We start from the raw sequence: 14,139 nt of genomic DNA, 5'->3' as shown, positions 1-14,139 counted from the left end.
GTGGGTGGTGATGACTAGCTGCCTTCCCTCTGGTCTTACACTGCTAAATTAGGGACGGCTAACGCAGATAGCCCTCGTGCAGCTTTGCGCGAAATTCCCAACAAACAAACAAATTGTACCTTACGTTTTCGCAATTTCATATTTTTCACAGAAAATTACTTTTTTCTCCCCCTAACATCTTTTTATTTAACCATACTTACGTCTTCGCACGTAAATGGTTGATAATCGTTGTGGTTTTATCCAGGGCATACTCACAATGCAGACAGCATGTGATGTGGTATACTCTGGTGCAGACAATTCCCGCAGAGTAGTCAAATAGGGCACGATATCAAGAGATTAAATGTATATTATATTGCAGAGTATTGGTCCGTTACTTTCCGAGGTCTGATTGAGTTTGTCAAAAAGGAGTCAATTCACAAAAATGTAAAATCTACAATCTTTAATAAATAAAAACAAAAAAGTTTGTTTTTAATGGGTGTGTTGGGTTGGCAAGAGAGAACAATATGAAGAGAAACCGTTGTCGGTTCTCTCTCGCCAGTCCAGTGTAACATAGAAAAAGAAAGTGGAACTACAAGTTAAAACAACTCGTGTGTTTAATAAAATAGTATGGAAGGCCTGAACCGCAAGTGGAAAAAAATTGTATGGTCTCATCTCGTATGTACGAGATAATAAGTCATACGTAATTATTCATATTCCTCATACTGTTTTAAGCAACTGTTTGTTAGCAATATAAGAACAGTGTTTAGTAATAATGTAACTTTAATTCACTATACACATTTGCAAAGATGACACGTAAGCTGTAGAGTTTAGCGTCTTCGTACATCCACTGAGGATTACAGAAAAGATAAATTTGGGAATTCTTAGTAATTATCGTGGTACATTTCTAAGTCTCAGGACAGTACAGAACACTTTGAAAAAAGAAAAGTTTCGTCAGAAACACTGCTACAAATGGTAGTTATCACACACACTCGAGTATCAAAGGTAAGGGTCATCGCTATTTTATTATCTCTTATGTACGAGATGAGACCTTCAATTTTTTTTTTTCATTTGCGGTTCGGGGAGAAAACCTTTACTTTACTTTAAAGATATCAAAGCACAAGTCTTCACAAATAAGTGAAAACTAAATCAAGTTTCAAAAATCTTCCCCAAATCTGAAACTTTAGCCAGAAGTTGCCAAACAGGGGAGATCCTAGCTTTTAATAAAAAATAAAACCACAACAAGATGATGATCACAAAGCCAGGATACACTTACCACTCTCTTGCGGGTGACCTTCGTCCACTGCTATTAAAGTGCACTGAAACCCCAACAAATTATATGAATTACTAACAGAAAAGACAGCTATCTATTTTATAACACCATGAGCTATCTTTCGTGCAAGATAACGCGGTTAAATGCCAATTAGTGAAAAATACTAACCGAGGAGTTAGTTAACATATGTTACTGTTCTGTATCACACTGGTCAATTTATATGCAAGCATACAGAACCTGCTTAATGAACCCGTGGCCGAATATATATGTATAATGTTCTGGGATTTATTTTATGTTATAATAATATTTTATAAACAACTATCTAGATTACTCTTTCTACGCATGGTGAACATTTAATCTTACAAACTAAATGATATACATAATTATGTATTAGCGCATGATTCGATTAAATTGTTGTTAATTTGTTCCCATTCTTGACACATCGCACTGCTCCTACTGCTTGTTTTTCATTTATTTCTTTATAGGTTGAAAATGTCTTTTCTCGTTCAGGCTTGGGTTACACCATTGGATACTAACACTATTATGATTATTTTTTACATTTTCATGCTAAGTATGCTAAACGAGGAATAAACTGTAAACATAAAGATTTGTCTATCTTGTTTAGTTCAGATTCCATGGCTACATGACACATTATAAACATATGTTGAAATCAGATATAAAGTAACAAAAAATATGAAATGACATAACGTGTTGATCAACTTTATTACAAATGTTATAAAGAAAACGTAATTGTAAAAATAATTTTCACTGGTGAAGTTAAATTAGAAATAGTTTTAACGTGATAAATAAATTAAATGTAAAATAGATATTTGCATCGGCCGGGAATCGAACCCGGGCCGCCCGCGTGGCAGGCGAGCATTCTACCACTGAACCACCGATGCTATATAAACGTGATAGGGTTAATATAATATAAGCTATTTAATATACGTTTCGAAATAATATTATAAGTAAAAGTACACAGTTTGAATTAAAAATTAATTGGAATTCTATCAGCTTATAAACATATTAAATATTGTCAGTAGCACTCCAGAGATAATTTTTATCTTAACAAATGTGGAATCTCTTTCACACTATATTCCCTTGGTTTAATCCTATATATTTATTGCGAACCGCAGTGTCAGTCCGAGCGCTCATCTGTTTCCCGTTTAAAAAGCTGCGCACGCAGGCAAAGCTCAACATTCACCTTTGAAATAACAGAACAAGTATCAACAATGTTGATGCCTAATTTTATTTTGAAACAGGATATTCTACACTAAATTGTTGGGGAATTTATCACACTATCATTCACATTTCAAAATAACTTAAAGAATTAAAATGTTAATTTACCGTATGTTACTTTTAGGCGGATCTTAGCATGACTAAAACGCTCAACGATTGATTTTCGTTGTTGGCGGTAACAGTATCTTAGAGCCTTGGCTCTTAGTAAAACCAAGAGTGCAACATAATTAATCGTTTTAAAATCCATGAAATAATTTGAATTGATAGATTAACTTAAACCTTTCTCGTCACTCCCTTTAATCTCAGAATTTCAATTTATTTTTATCATTGATCAGAATGTTCCATTTATATATTCAGTAAATTTCAACTTTATTGATCTTCATTAACTTTTTTTTTTTCCATGTAGTCATTACTTCAGGCTATAAGTTGTAAAAACTCTACATAAACTGACAACGATTTATTAGGGTCCTAAGACCCGATCTTTCAAAATGATGTCAAGTCAGGCTAAGTATCGGTACTTGTGCTAAAGGTACTGTTTGGGAAAATCAATTTATATGTAATATAAATATACTTTATTTTCAATAAAGTATAATTCATTTTATTTATGGGTATTGTTTAAATACAATAAATTCAAAAATAATACTCAATAAATACGGATTTGAATCGCCTGAATACTTTGCAGGTCTGCATCACTTTAGACAACTACTTGAGCAAATGCCTTATGACTTTCCAACGACACAGACAGCAAAATACTACAGTACATCTCTAACACGACCAAAGCTACAACAACGTTTTTCTCAATATGCATGTCTGTGTCCCATTTCCTTGACCTAATCTAGTCAGCAATGGATGGTCTCTCTTTGTTACACAAGCAAAACTAGTTGACATCTGCAATCTTTTTATGTCTAAGATATTGATACCCCAATTAAGATTGACGATATCTTTGCTTACAAGCAAGAATGCCAAGATAAAATTGGGGTATATATATCTCACCACTTAGTTTCTTGAATGAAGGTTGCATTAATTAATTAAGTGTGGACTTCACTCGGATTAACTGTAACACTGAAGAACGCCAGTACAGTCTCAGATGCTCCATTCACTACTAAAATTCAATCTTTCACCTATGTATCATGTTTGTTTGTAATTCAGCACAAAGCTACACAATGGGCTATCTGTGATCTGCCCACCATGGGTATCGAAACCCGGATTTTAGCGTTGTTAGTCCGCAGACATACCGCTGTGCCACTGGGGTGCCCCATGTATCATGAGAGACACATACCATGTGTTACCAATTCAACAGTAGTCTGAACTAGCTATCATACCACTGGATGAAAGTTGGCTTCTGCACCTGCCAGAGCTAATGGCCAGACCAAACTCAAGCTCCACTAATTTAAACTAGTCAGAACTTCAGCTGTTTCTTGTTTTTAACCCTTCTACATTTACTGTGGCATTAAACAGAATGGAGTGAATACCAACTGTTGCTGTTTAGAAACAGATAATCATGCAAACAGTGAGCTGGCAAATTAAAAGGAGTTATACCTTCATACTCTTTAAGTACTTTTGGAGGCGTCTTCCACTATGTAAGAGAACCAATTACAGAAACTGGGCATGCTGCCCCGTCGACAACTATGGTGGCCATTGGTCAAGCTTTGGTTGTCACTGCAAAGTCGAACTGTTATGATGCAGTAGTATCCACTGCTGGTGTCTTTTTTTTTTCGGGGGGGGGGGCGCTACAGGTACCTACTGCCTTTATTGAACAATAGTTAAAATTATCAGTATAAAAGGGTGGCTCCTAATCCTCCCAAAACTCCAGATAATATTCACCCTTACAAGTATGATATTCTTAGACCAAGTCAGCAGCGCAGTTATCTAGGCTAGCACTATCGCATTTGGCTTCGATCTCAATGACAATACTAGTGCACCCATGTATCTGCAGTCATAACAATATACTTTATTACAAATATCATGTCTTTGTCAAAGGAAACCATGACTAGCACCTGAAGATGACCAGTCAGTGAATGTCTACACGTTCTCTAGTGACCACCCCAGCTTGTCTCAAGATACCCAGTGGTTGTCAGATGACCAGTCAGTGAATGTCTACACGTTCTCTAGTGACCACCCCAGCTTGTCTCAAGATACCCACTGGTTGTCAAATTGGTGCGGAACTTGGAGACAGGACTTTTATCTTTTGGTAGTTTTCAACTTCTGATATCGAAATCATTTTCACACAGATAAATTTCTGCCTGAAAATCGTTTTACATGTTTATTTCAAGTGCAAGTTTAGAATAACCTAAGAAACTATCTTGCTTGTCCCCATTGAATAATTTTTATCAAAGTTACAGAAACCTTTGAGAAACAAAACAAAAAAACTTTAAAACTTGTAATTTATATATTGCAGTACATATTTTTACTAGGTCTTTAACTGTATGTTTAACGGATTACTAATATTTTTAAACAAAGGCTAAAGTGTTATGATGTGAACACCTTTTTCAAGCTGGCAAAGCATGATTACTTGCCATCAGACATTAGGCTAACTATATTATATATTCAGTCCATTAGGGATTTTCAAGAGTTAGAAAAAAAGTGTATAATAATAGTATTTCAACATCACTATGTTCACCATATCCACAGTCAGCGACCTGTTTCACTAAATTCAAAGTTTATCAGGCTAGGTAGGACACAGCAAGTACAGTAGTGGTCAGAACCCCATTCTTGAATATAGCCAACATTGTGGTTAAAACACTATTATTATATACTCTTTTCGTTCTTGTAAATCTCTAAGGAATTAGATATAGAAAGCTGTGTTAGAATATTATAGGCTAGATGACAAGTAAATTAACTGTAAAGGATAAAGCACATGTCAAAAGTCTGTGTGTGCAACTGAACGGTTTTCCAGAAGAAATATTAAATTTTTTACATGGTCTAGATATACTTTCATGATCCCATCGTTTCTTTTTTCTAATACTAATATATATATCCTAAACTTATGTCAAATGTGCTAAATTTTTAATATGTAATTATGGGATTTCACAAATTACTCTATATATCCAATAAGCTCCCAGTAATTTGTATTGTTAAGCACAAAGCTACACAACGGGCTATTTATGTTGTGCCCACCACAGGTATTGAAACCCAGTTATACTGGCTTTGACATGTCATATCACTTGGGCCATCTACAGTTTGTTAAATAGTTTTGCAAGTACAGCAGAATCTGAATACTTGTAAAAAATAAACCAACCAACCATTAATTTTACTTGAAAAACTCTCATTAATAACACCACATAGCCTTGTTCAGATATTTGTATTTAATCCTAAATCCAAACATTTCAACACAAGGCACCCATTACTTATAAGTTTTTTTTACTAACTCTGCTCAACAGTATTTATCTTTTTGTGCGTGATTAGTTTAAATCTTCAATTTTTTGAAAACTTAATTTCAAATTCAGTTTTTAACAGTACATTCTATCATCATAAAAATAATTTCTTTTACTCTGTGTGTGTGTGGTGGGGACATTGTCAGCAAGTAATAAAACCGTAGTAAAAAAAAATTAACCCAACTCAAAATAAAATAAAACCATTACAAAAGGAAATCAAGTTGTTTGTGTCAAGACCCACATATACAACCAAGACACAATATGTCTGGAGGGTCAGTTTATTATGACAAAAAATCATTTCTCGCCAAATACATTTACAGCTTTAAAAGTAAATAGCCTTTAATTAGTAATAAAGGCATTTTATCACCATGAAAGGATGACTGAAACAAAATAGTATGGTCTAGGAATAGATCTCGTAAACACAGTTCAGTGCTGAATGTTGCAGTTCCATCAGAACCACAAATGTGGCCATCATTTCATCCAACAATTGCACTAAGAATTCCATCTTCAGTTCTTCCTTACACCTTAAAAGGAGAAAAAAAAATAATCTTTAATAGTACATAATCATCCTATCTGACCCCCCCAAATCAACAGAATTTGAGATTATCCAAAAACTAAGTAACTTTGGAATAAATACCTTGTTACCAAACAAAGTACTATCTGTGAAATCACTTCAAGGAGAATACTCCATGAAATCAAAAAAATAAGTTTCAATGATAAGTCACTCAATTATAAAAAAGTAGTTAAAAACAATTCACCATTTTCTCTACCAAAATGAAGCTAACCAGTTTTTTTTATTTTGTGGAACAATTGTTTGAATGACATTGATATAAATCTTAGAGAAGGATTCAAACAAATAATTTGACTTACAGCAACGGTGTTGAAATTACTTAGACCTTTCCCTCATCTTCCTCCTCTTACGTTTTAACCTCCTCATACGTTTCTTGCGCCACTGTAAATTATTGCACTTATTTAAAAACACTTGATAATACATTTAGTGGAAAAAATATAAAAATCATCATGATATATGTATATGTTCAAAACCCACTGTCACAAACAGCCATCTGTATCTTGGAGACATTAGACACTACAACAGCTGCTTAGTCGAGATGCATCAACTTTATGTATAAAATACAACTTTAAAAAACTTTTGATACTAATATTATCTTAATCGCCACAACATAAAACCTAGCTTCAACTTTTACCTAATGGTGTGATCCAATAAAAAAACAATACCACAATCTGATGAATGGAAGTGAAGGAAATATATTTTAGAATGTCAATAAAAGCGTAGCCACATAAATCTTATTACACCCAGCCTGAAATCTATGATGCTGCAATGTCAATGAAAGATTTCCCAGGCTATATAGCAAATCAAACATTTTCAATTAATTTATCTTTTTTGATTGACTTATTTGCAATGTGTGAGTAACTCAAAATCCATTGTTATTGGGGTATAGTTATATTTCTTTGTCAAGCTCCACATATACATTTTATATTTAAACTTCCTAGTTAGAGAATAAAAGAATTATATACTGAACTGTAGTCAGCCAGGTTGGTCACCCCCATACCTATATGTTTTTAAACACACCTTTTATGTGGCATCTTGTCAAGTGCATTCCGAAAGTGTATGTTCATCAAATCCATACACTCATCATCTTTATCTACATAAGCAGTAACCTCATTTTTAGCTCATAGCTTCATCTTCTCTTGATCAATTTGACATCTTGTTACAGTTTTGGACTCAGGAGGTTAAACCCTTTCGACTGATGTATTTCACGAGCCCAAGGTCTCATAAATTAATTTACTGTAACCCCGACAAAAAGAATTTTAATTTGAGGGTTGACTGGTAGAGATCCCAATGAGTAATAAAATAAAATCGGGCATACGTGTGCCCCACACTTTTTATTGCTGACATGCAAAAATATAGCTAATAAAAAGGTAAAAAAAAGATACCATAGATTAATTTACTCTAATCCTGCCTAAAATCATTTCAAGTGCCACAGCTATTGAGGACTCCCTCTTGTTTTTCATTGAACACTACCATTTTCTTTGGGAAAAGCATGTACTTAGCAACATACCTGAAGAATCCCACAATGGAAATGTATATCTAATGCAAATTAGGCTTACTTTGTGTGCAGTCTTTTCAATTTTGAAACCTTTCATTCTAATACTTCCTCACTTTAATTAAGGTGGATTATTTGACAAATAATTCAAAATAAATCCACAAGAAAATATCTGGATACTTTTAAAATGTTTAAACCATAAATTTGCCCTAAACTAGCTTCATAAACCTTTTACGTAAGGACCAACAAATAAAATTTTTTAGGCCAATCTGACAATTTTTTCGCCAACTATGTAAAATAAACAAATTAATTTCAATGAAAAAACTATTCTTAAGACGATCCTTGAAAGACAGGATCATGTTTTGCTAAATGCTCAACATTGTAAATAAATGCACAATTCCCATAACAAAAAAAAAAAGAATAAACAAGTGAAACTGTATTAGTAATGAAAATAATATCAAAATATGACAAAACAACAATGATATGAACATCCCACTATGTAGTAGTCTTAGGTAAATGATTAGTTATCCATATTTCAAAAAATGTCTGGCATATCTACATTTTTTAAAACTAATTATCACTTTTCCATTTCCTTGTGAGGTTGTATTGAGAGATAAACGATTTTAAGTGGTTAGAACATGTAAATGATGACTAAGAAAAAAGTTCCAGAATCCCTATAGTACTCCAGGTTAGTCAATTACAAATTAGATACATCTCTGGTAAATAGTAATATGGTACTTAAAAGTTCAAATAATAAAGACAAGTATACAGTTCTGATATAAAACTGTAATATACTACAATATTTGCTCAAATATAATACACGCAGTATATTCATGCACGTTCCATTTTGTTAGAAGCTACTACTGAAAACCATTAAAGGTTTCAAAAAATGTTGCGTATCCAATACACCGGATGAAACAAAGCAATTACGAAGATTTATGCGAAGATCGATGATTAGCTTAAGTATCTTACCACATTTAAACTTTTCAATAAATTTGGTAAAATTGACATGCACACACACAAAAAAAAATTCAATGAAAGATTTCAAAAAAATGTTTAATATATCAATAGTTGGTTACTGTATTTAGAAACTATTCAGTACATTTTGTATGACTGATGTGTAAAACTACAAATTTTCTTCAATTTAACCTTTCAAAATTGGGTGTGCATTATATTCAGGCAATAATAATTCATATATCAAATAGGAAATCACTTATTTTTGTTTGTAAATCAATTTATTTTGAGGGAAAATCTTTGCCTACCAATAAAAATTTTCAGAGCCAAGTTTACTCGTGTATACAATGTTTCTACAGCTCTGCTTCCTGTTAGTCACCATTTTTGATCTTCTAAGTACAAATAGTAGTTTTCAAGAGACCAATTTAGCAACAGATGTTGGTAAGGAGGCTAAGCTGATCATAAAATATGCACATACTGAAAAGTGAACCCACCTTCTTCGATATGTGGATATGGAAGTTATTACGTGTCATACCCAACACTCCTTACAATTTTTAGTCTAATTTAAATGTATGGTATCCATTATTCAATAGCTCATTCATCCTGTTTGCATCAGTGTCCCATTTCTGATAAACTAGTTTAAACTGGATTATACACTAAAAAAATACTCATGATGGATACTAGTGGTTCTGTCCTCAGAGGTCACAACACAGTATTGACTCGCTATTAAATACGGGTATGTCAGACATTTTGCTTTTCATGATTTCAAACACAATTTACATGTTTCTTTCAGCAGATTGATTGGTATTTCATTATGAAATGCACAAGTGCATTTGTATCAAAACCTGTGAACAAAAAAGTGCAGACCTTCTACGTGTGCTAAAATTAATAGTTCAGGAGTAAGAAAAATGGTAATACACAAATCATTTTAGCAAACACGGAAACTACTGACAGATTTCTGAGAAGATTGTGCACTACAGCATAAGATAAGCAAAATAAATGAGGTAAGGGACATTTGGTTTATTTTTACTGAAATATTTTAAGCAATAAGATAAAACATTAGTAGTTGAACAGAGAATTCTAAGTCTTGTAGTTTTATGGAATATCAAGGGTTGAATTTGTTGATACAATCATACAGCAACAAGGGTCATAGATAGTGTCAATGATCAACAGAAAGACAACATTAACACAAAAACCATGACACGAAAGTATTTTGATTATAAATGATCATGGCAGTCACGTGTTTACTGGGAAAAAATTATTCATACTTTTTCTTTCTTCCTGATTCAGTATACAAGTGACCTGTAAACCTTTTCAGGTGAATACTTGATATTAAGTATGGTTTCTTAAAATAAACGTACACTGCTGTTTTTCATTTTAATTATGCTATTACTCAAATTGTAAAGACTTTGTGAAAATCTCCATAAACAAATAAAAATTAGCTCCTTTTGAAGAAACCAAAAATTTCCTTTACTCTAAAACTGTGAACAAACAGTTGTTAATTTCAATGTGTATATTTTGCCTTTAGCCTTCATGCCCAAACACGACTGATATAAACGGAAGAGCCAGCAGGTATGACTGCATAGCATACTTGAGGTTGGACATTCTAGAACTTTGCCCTCCCACGATGCAATATCCGCATAGCAACTGAGGTAAAGGGGCAAACAAATAGCCAGATGATGGGGAAATTTCGTTCATTCTGTACACTTGCCTGCTGTCTAGACTCATATTTGTAACCACTATCTGTGTTTGTGACAAACTTGTGTTGTTCCAAACCTACAAATATGATGAAGAGTTATTACACCAATAACAAGTTAAAAAGATTGTACTTTCCTTCTGTTTGATACCCAGTCCTCCAACTCACATTAATAGTAAGCATAAAGCAAACATTTGTGGGATTCTATAACTGTTTGAAACTAGTTTGACCTGGTAGTTTACTTGTTAGTACATGTTTTTCCACAAAAACAAGCTACTGAAAAGAAGAGTGTTGTGGCTGATAGCTATCAACTGCAGAACACAGGAAAGCTGTGGCAGCCAAAGTCTGACTATAACTATGTGTGTTCAGCTCATTTTATATCATGTAAATGTTGTCTTCCAATTTTTCTTTAACAAGGTAATCGTACACTGGGCCATTCTGTTGGGTCGTTGATCCCCGAGTCAGCAGGGTGCTGGTAGGGACAAGAATCAAGCCCAGTTAATTGTAACTTTACTCAATATCTCTCTAATGCCTCGGCCGACAACTTCTCCACGTATCGATAACACATTGCAATTGATAAATTGACCATCAAACACCAATATATGAAAGATAATTGAAGAATCTGCACAGCAGTTTTAGCAGTAATAACCTATATAAATTGCATACACGCAGCTGTACTCGCATCACTACTGTTTGCCCTTTTGTCACGATTGGGATCAAGTTGCCAGGCAAAATCACGACTGTGACATCACACCAACCTCAGGAATTTTGTGTGAAAAGCCTATAATTCTGTTACTATATACCAACGTAACATTTTCTAAGTGATTAAAGTTACTTATGAATATAATGATGACTATTAAAAATGTTTGTATGAAATAAGTTAATATTTATCAATTTTTGATGCCTGGGGCAATAAACTTCTAAGTCGTCAAAAACGATTTTTTTACTTGTAGTTTTATCACTAGTAGTAGGCCTACTACTAGTGCTACTACAAAAATGTCTTATAATACAAGTTAAATTACAACTTATCTAGTTAAGTCAAACGTTAGGCCACATCACGAAACTTCACTTCTACAACTTACAACTAAATGTTTCTCTTTACTATAAAACACTTAAGTTATACTTTTATAGTATAACTTGGTATACCTATAAAAACTTGCTATTTTCCAAATATAATCTTCTCCCAAAACTCCCATTCCCAGCTTGAAAGTTGAATTTAACTTAAAGTGAAAGGGGTACTTTTTTGTTCAAATACTTATTTACATGGCTATAGAGAAATAAAAACGTAACTACAATTTCCTACCTATGCGCATAATATTAATAAACAAAAAAATACCATAAAACATGAGCATATATTAAATTTGAAGTAGAACAATACACGCAGTTATGCCTTAAAAGTTAAAGTCGAACAGCAACTTATTAAGTCTTGAGAATTGTTATAAAACACATACATACCTTCGCTCTCATTATGCAACGTGAAACCTGAAAAACAAAATAAATAAAATGATAAACAGAAAATGTTATATTCAATATACTTTTAAGGATGTAAATTGATTATATATAAATGCGTTAGAGTCACACACAAACAGAACCTTACCTAATGGCTACCAGAAGTAAAGAGAGTAAATTTCGAAACTACGTGATCTTACGAGAATTGTAATTGAAGTATGATATAAAAGCAATTTTCGTATTTTAGTAAAAAAAATAATTTCTTTTTTTTAAACGATAACGTGAGAATATTCTTTTCTATAAAAAGAGTATAATACTTGTAATTTAGTTTTAAAAGTTTGATGTTTGAAAGCTAAGAATTATTTTATTTTATTTTTCTATAATCAAAAATCGTTTTCAAAATACCCGCTGTGGTCAAAGCACTGGTAGCCCTTTGTGTAGCTCTGGACTTAACAACAAACAAATAAAAGAACTTAGATTTGTTTGCTTGTTTGAAGTTAAGCACAAAGCTACACAATAGGCTATCTGTGCTCTGCCCACCACGGGTATTGAAACTCGGTTTCTAGCGTTATAAGTCCATAGACATGCCGCTGTGCCAATGGGGGCAAAATAACTTAGAACAAATATCTGCGCTAAATAAAGAAATTAATTTTTAAAAAGTAGAAACTAAATATTTAACCTACTGTTGTAACGTGTTCTATCGCTGGGCAAATTTTGAGATTTTTGTTAAAAATAATGTCAATACCAGTTCGCATAACAATAGCGAATTTATTTTTTTCTTCTATAACCTTTGCTGCAGGTTACGTTCACTTGTAGGCCTAACTTCAAAAACAATGTTTCTACAGAAACACCGAAATTAATATACGCCTAATTTACTTATAAAATATTAGATTTTTCTCAGTAATCGATCGATAACAAACACGCTGCCTAACTCACTGACTAATCGAATCGCAAGCAAATAGATGCAATACCTCTCACTGTTGAACTCACTAACTGAGTTGAACTGAAAACTCATTAACTCAATAATGCACTGATTCTAGAATTTATATTACACTTTATTTCTACACGCTTAACGAAGTATGTGGATTATACAGAGGACTTAACTTTCATAGAATTTATAAAACTTGCGTCATCATGACGTAATAGTGCACTTCCTCTAGCATACAAACATCTAACTCAGGCCCCCCAGTGGCACAGCGGTATGTTTGCGGACTTACAACGCTAGAATCCGGGTTTCGATACCCGTGGTGGGCAGAGCACAGATAGCCCGTTGTGTAGCTTTGTGCTTAATTACAAACAAACAAACAATCTAACTCAGAATATTACAAATATATATTACAACACTAGCATCAAGAATAAAAATATATTTTTCAACTGCACTTTGTACTAAAACAATGTCAAGAAAATATTCAATAAAACTGTGTGCTTGCAAATTATTTCAATCTGCATGATTGAGAACACTATATTATAACCAAACAAAATACTCAGTGCACCAAGTTTAGATCAACCATTACACAAAAGCTACTGTGTGTAGATTTCACATTCAACTGATAAGTTCACTTACTTATGAGTATTTCAACTTAATCCAATCGAAATTATATTACATAAGGTGTGCTCACCCGTTACGTTTACTTCTTCAACAAAAACTGCTACCAAGCGTAATTTAAAATATCAAGTATACTGTATCATCAATCAATGCCCTAAAGGTAGTTTGCTTCATACCTAATGCATTAACAATCAGACCATGTCCTTTATTTTCACTCATATGTTGCTTGAAAGTTGTGTTCTGTGTTAAAATGATTTATTAATGTTATACAACACTCATGTAATGCTCATATATGTGTGTAACACCACTCACGTATATACACACACACATATATATACATATGTATTTATTCATACTTGTACACTGAGTGGTCACAAGTAAATAGACACCTAATTTTTTGTCATTTAACTGATTTATACTAACCAATTTGTGTTCACAGAGCACTATATAAATGAAAATGGTCCGCACACTAATTATCTTGTGCTACAACATGCCTAGAACTCAAGGTTCTCTCGAATTGTCAGATTTTGTTAGGGGAAGGATAGTTGGTCAAGCAGATGGTGGGA

The 14,139-nt window shown here is 33.2% G+C and overlaps 1 protein-coding gene and 1 non-coding gene across 2 annotated transcripts in view; both read right to left on the bottom strand.

Moving 5' to 3' along the window:
- Positions 1–1,728: 1,728 nt before the first annotated feature.
- Positions 1,729–14,139, bottom strand: part of LOC106467210 (tetraspanin-9-like) — a 31,365-nt gene continuing 18,954 nt past the window's right edge. Inside the window, exons 6-7 of the mRNA XM_022395345.1 lie at positions 6,831–6,843; positions 1,729–1,750 (exon numbers count right to left, since the gene is read on the bottom strand). Coding sequence (XP_022251053.1) covers positions 1,729–1,750; positions 6,831–6,843 — 35 coding nt within the window. The remainder of the gene's footprint in view (positions 1,751–6,830; positions 6,844–14,139) is intronic.
- Positions 2,081–2,151, bottom strand: Trnag-gcc. The gene has a single exon. It is a non-coding gene; the product is annotated as a tRNA-Gly (tRNA).

This window comes from Limulus polyphemus, unplaced genomic scaffold, assembly GCF_000517525.1.
Source record: "Limulus polyphemus unplaced genomic scaffold, Limulus_polyphemus-2.1.2 Scaffold2529, whole genome shotgun sequence".
NCBI classification, from domain to species: Eukaryota; Metazoa; Arthropoda; class Merostomata; order Xiphosura; family Limulidae; genus Limulus; species Limulus polyphemus.
Note: the sequence above shows the minus strand (reverse complement) of the source record. Positions and strands in the feature narration are given on the sequence as shown.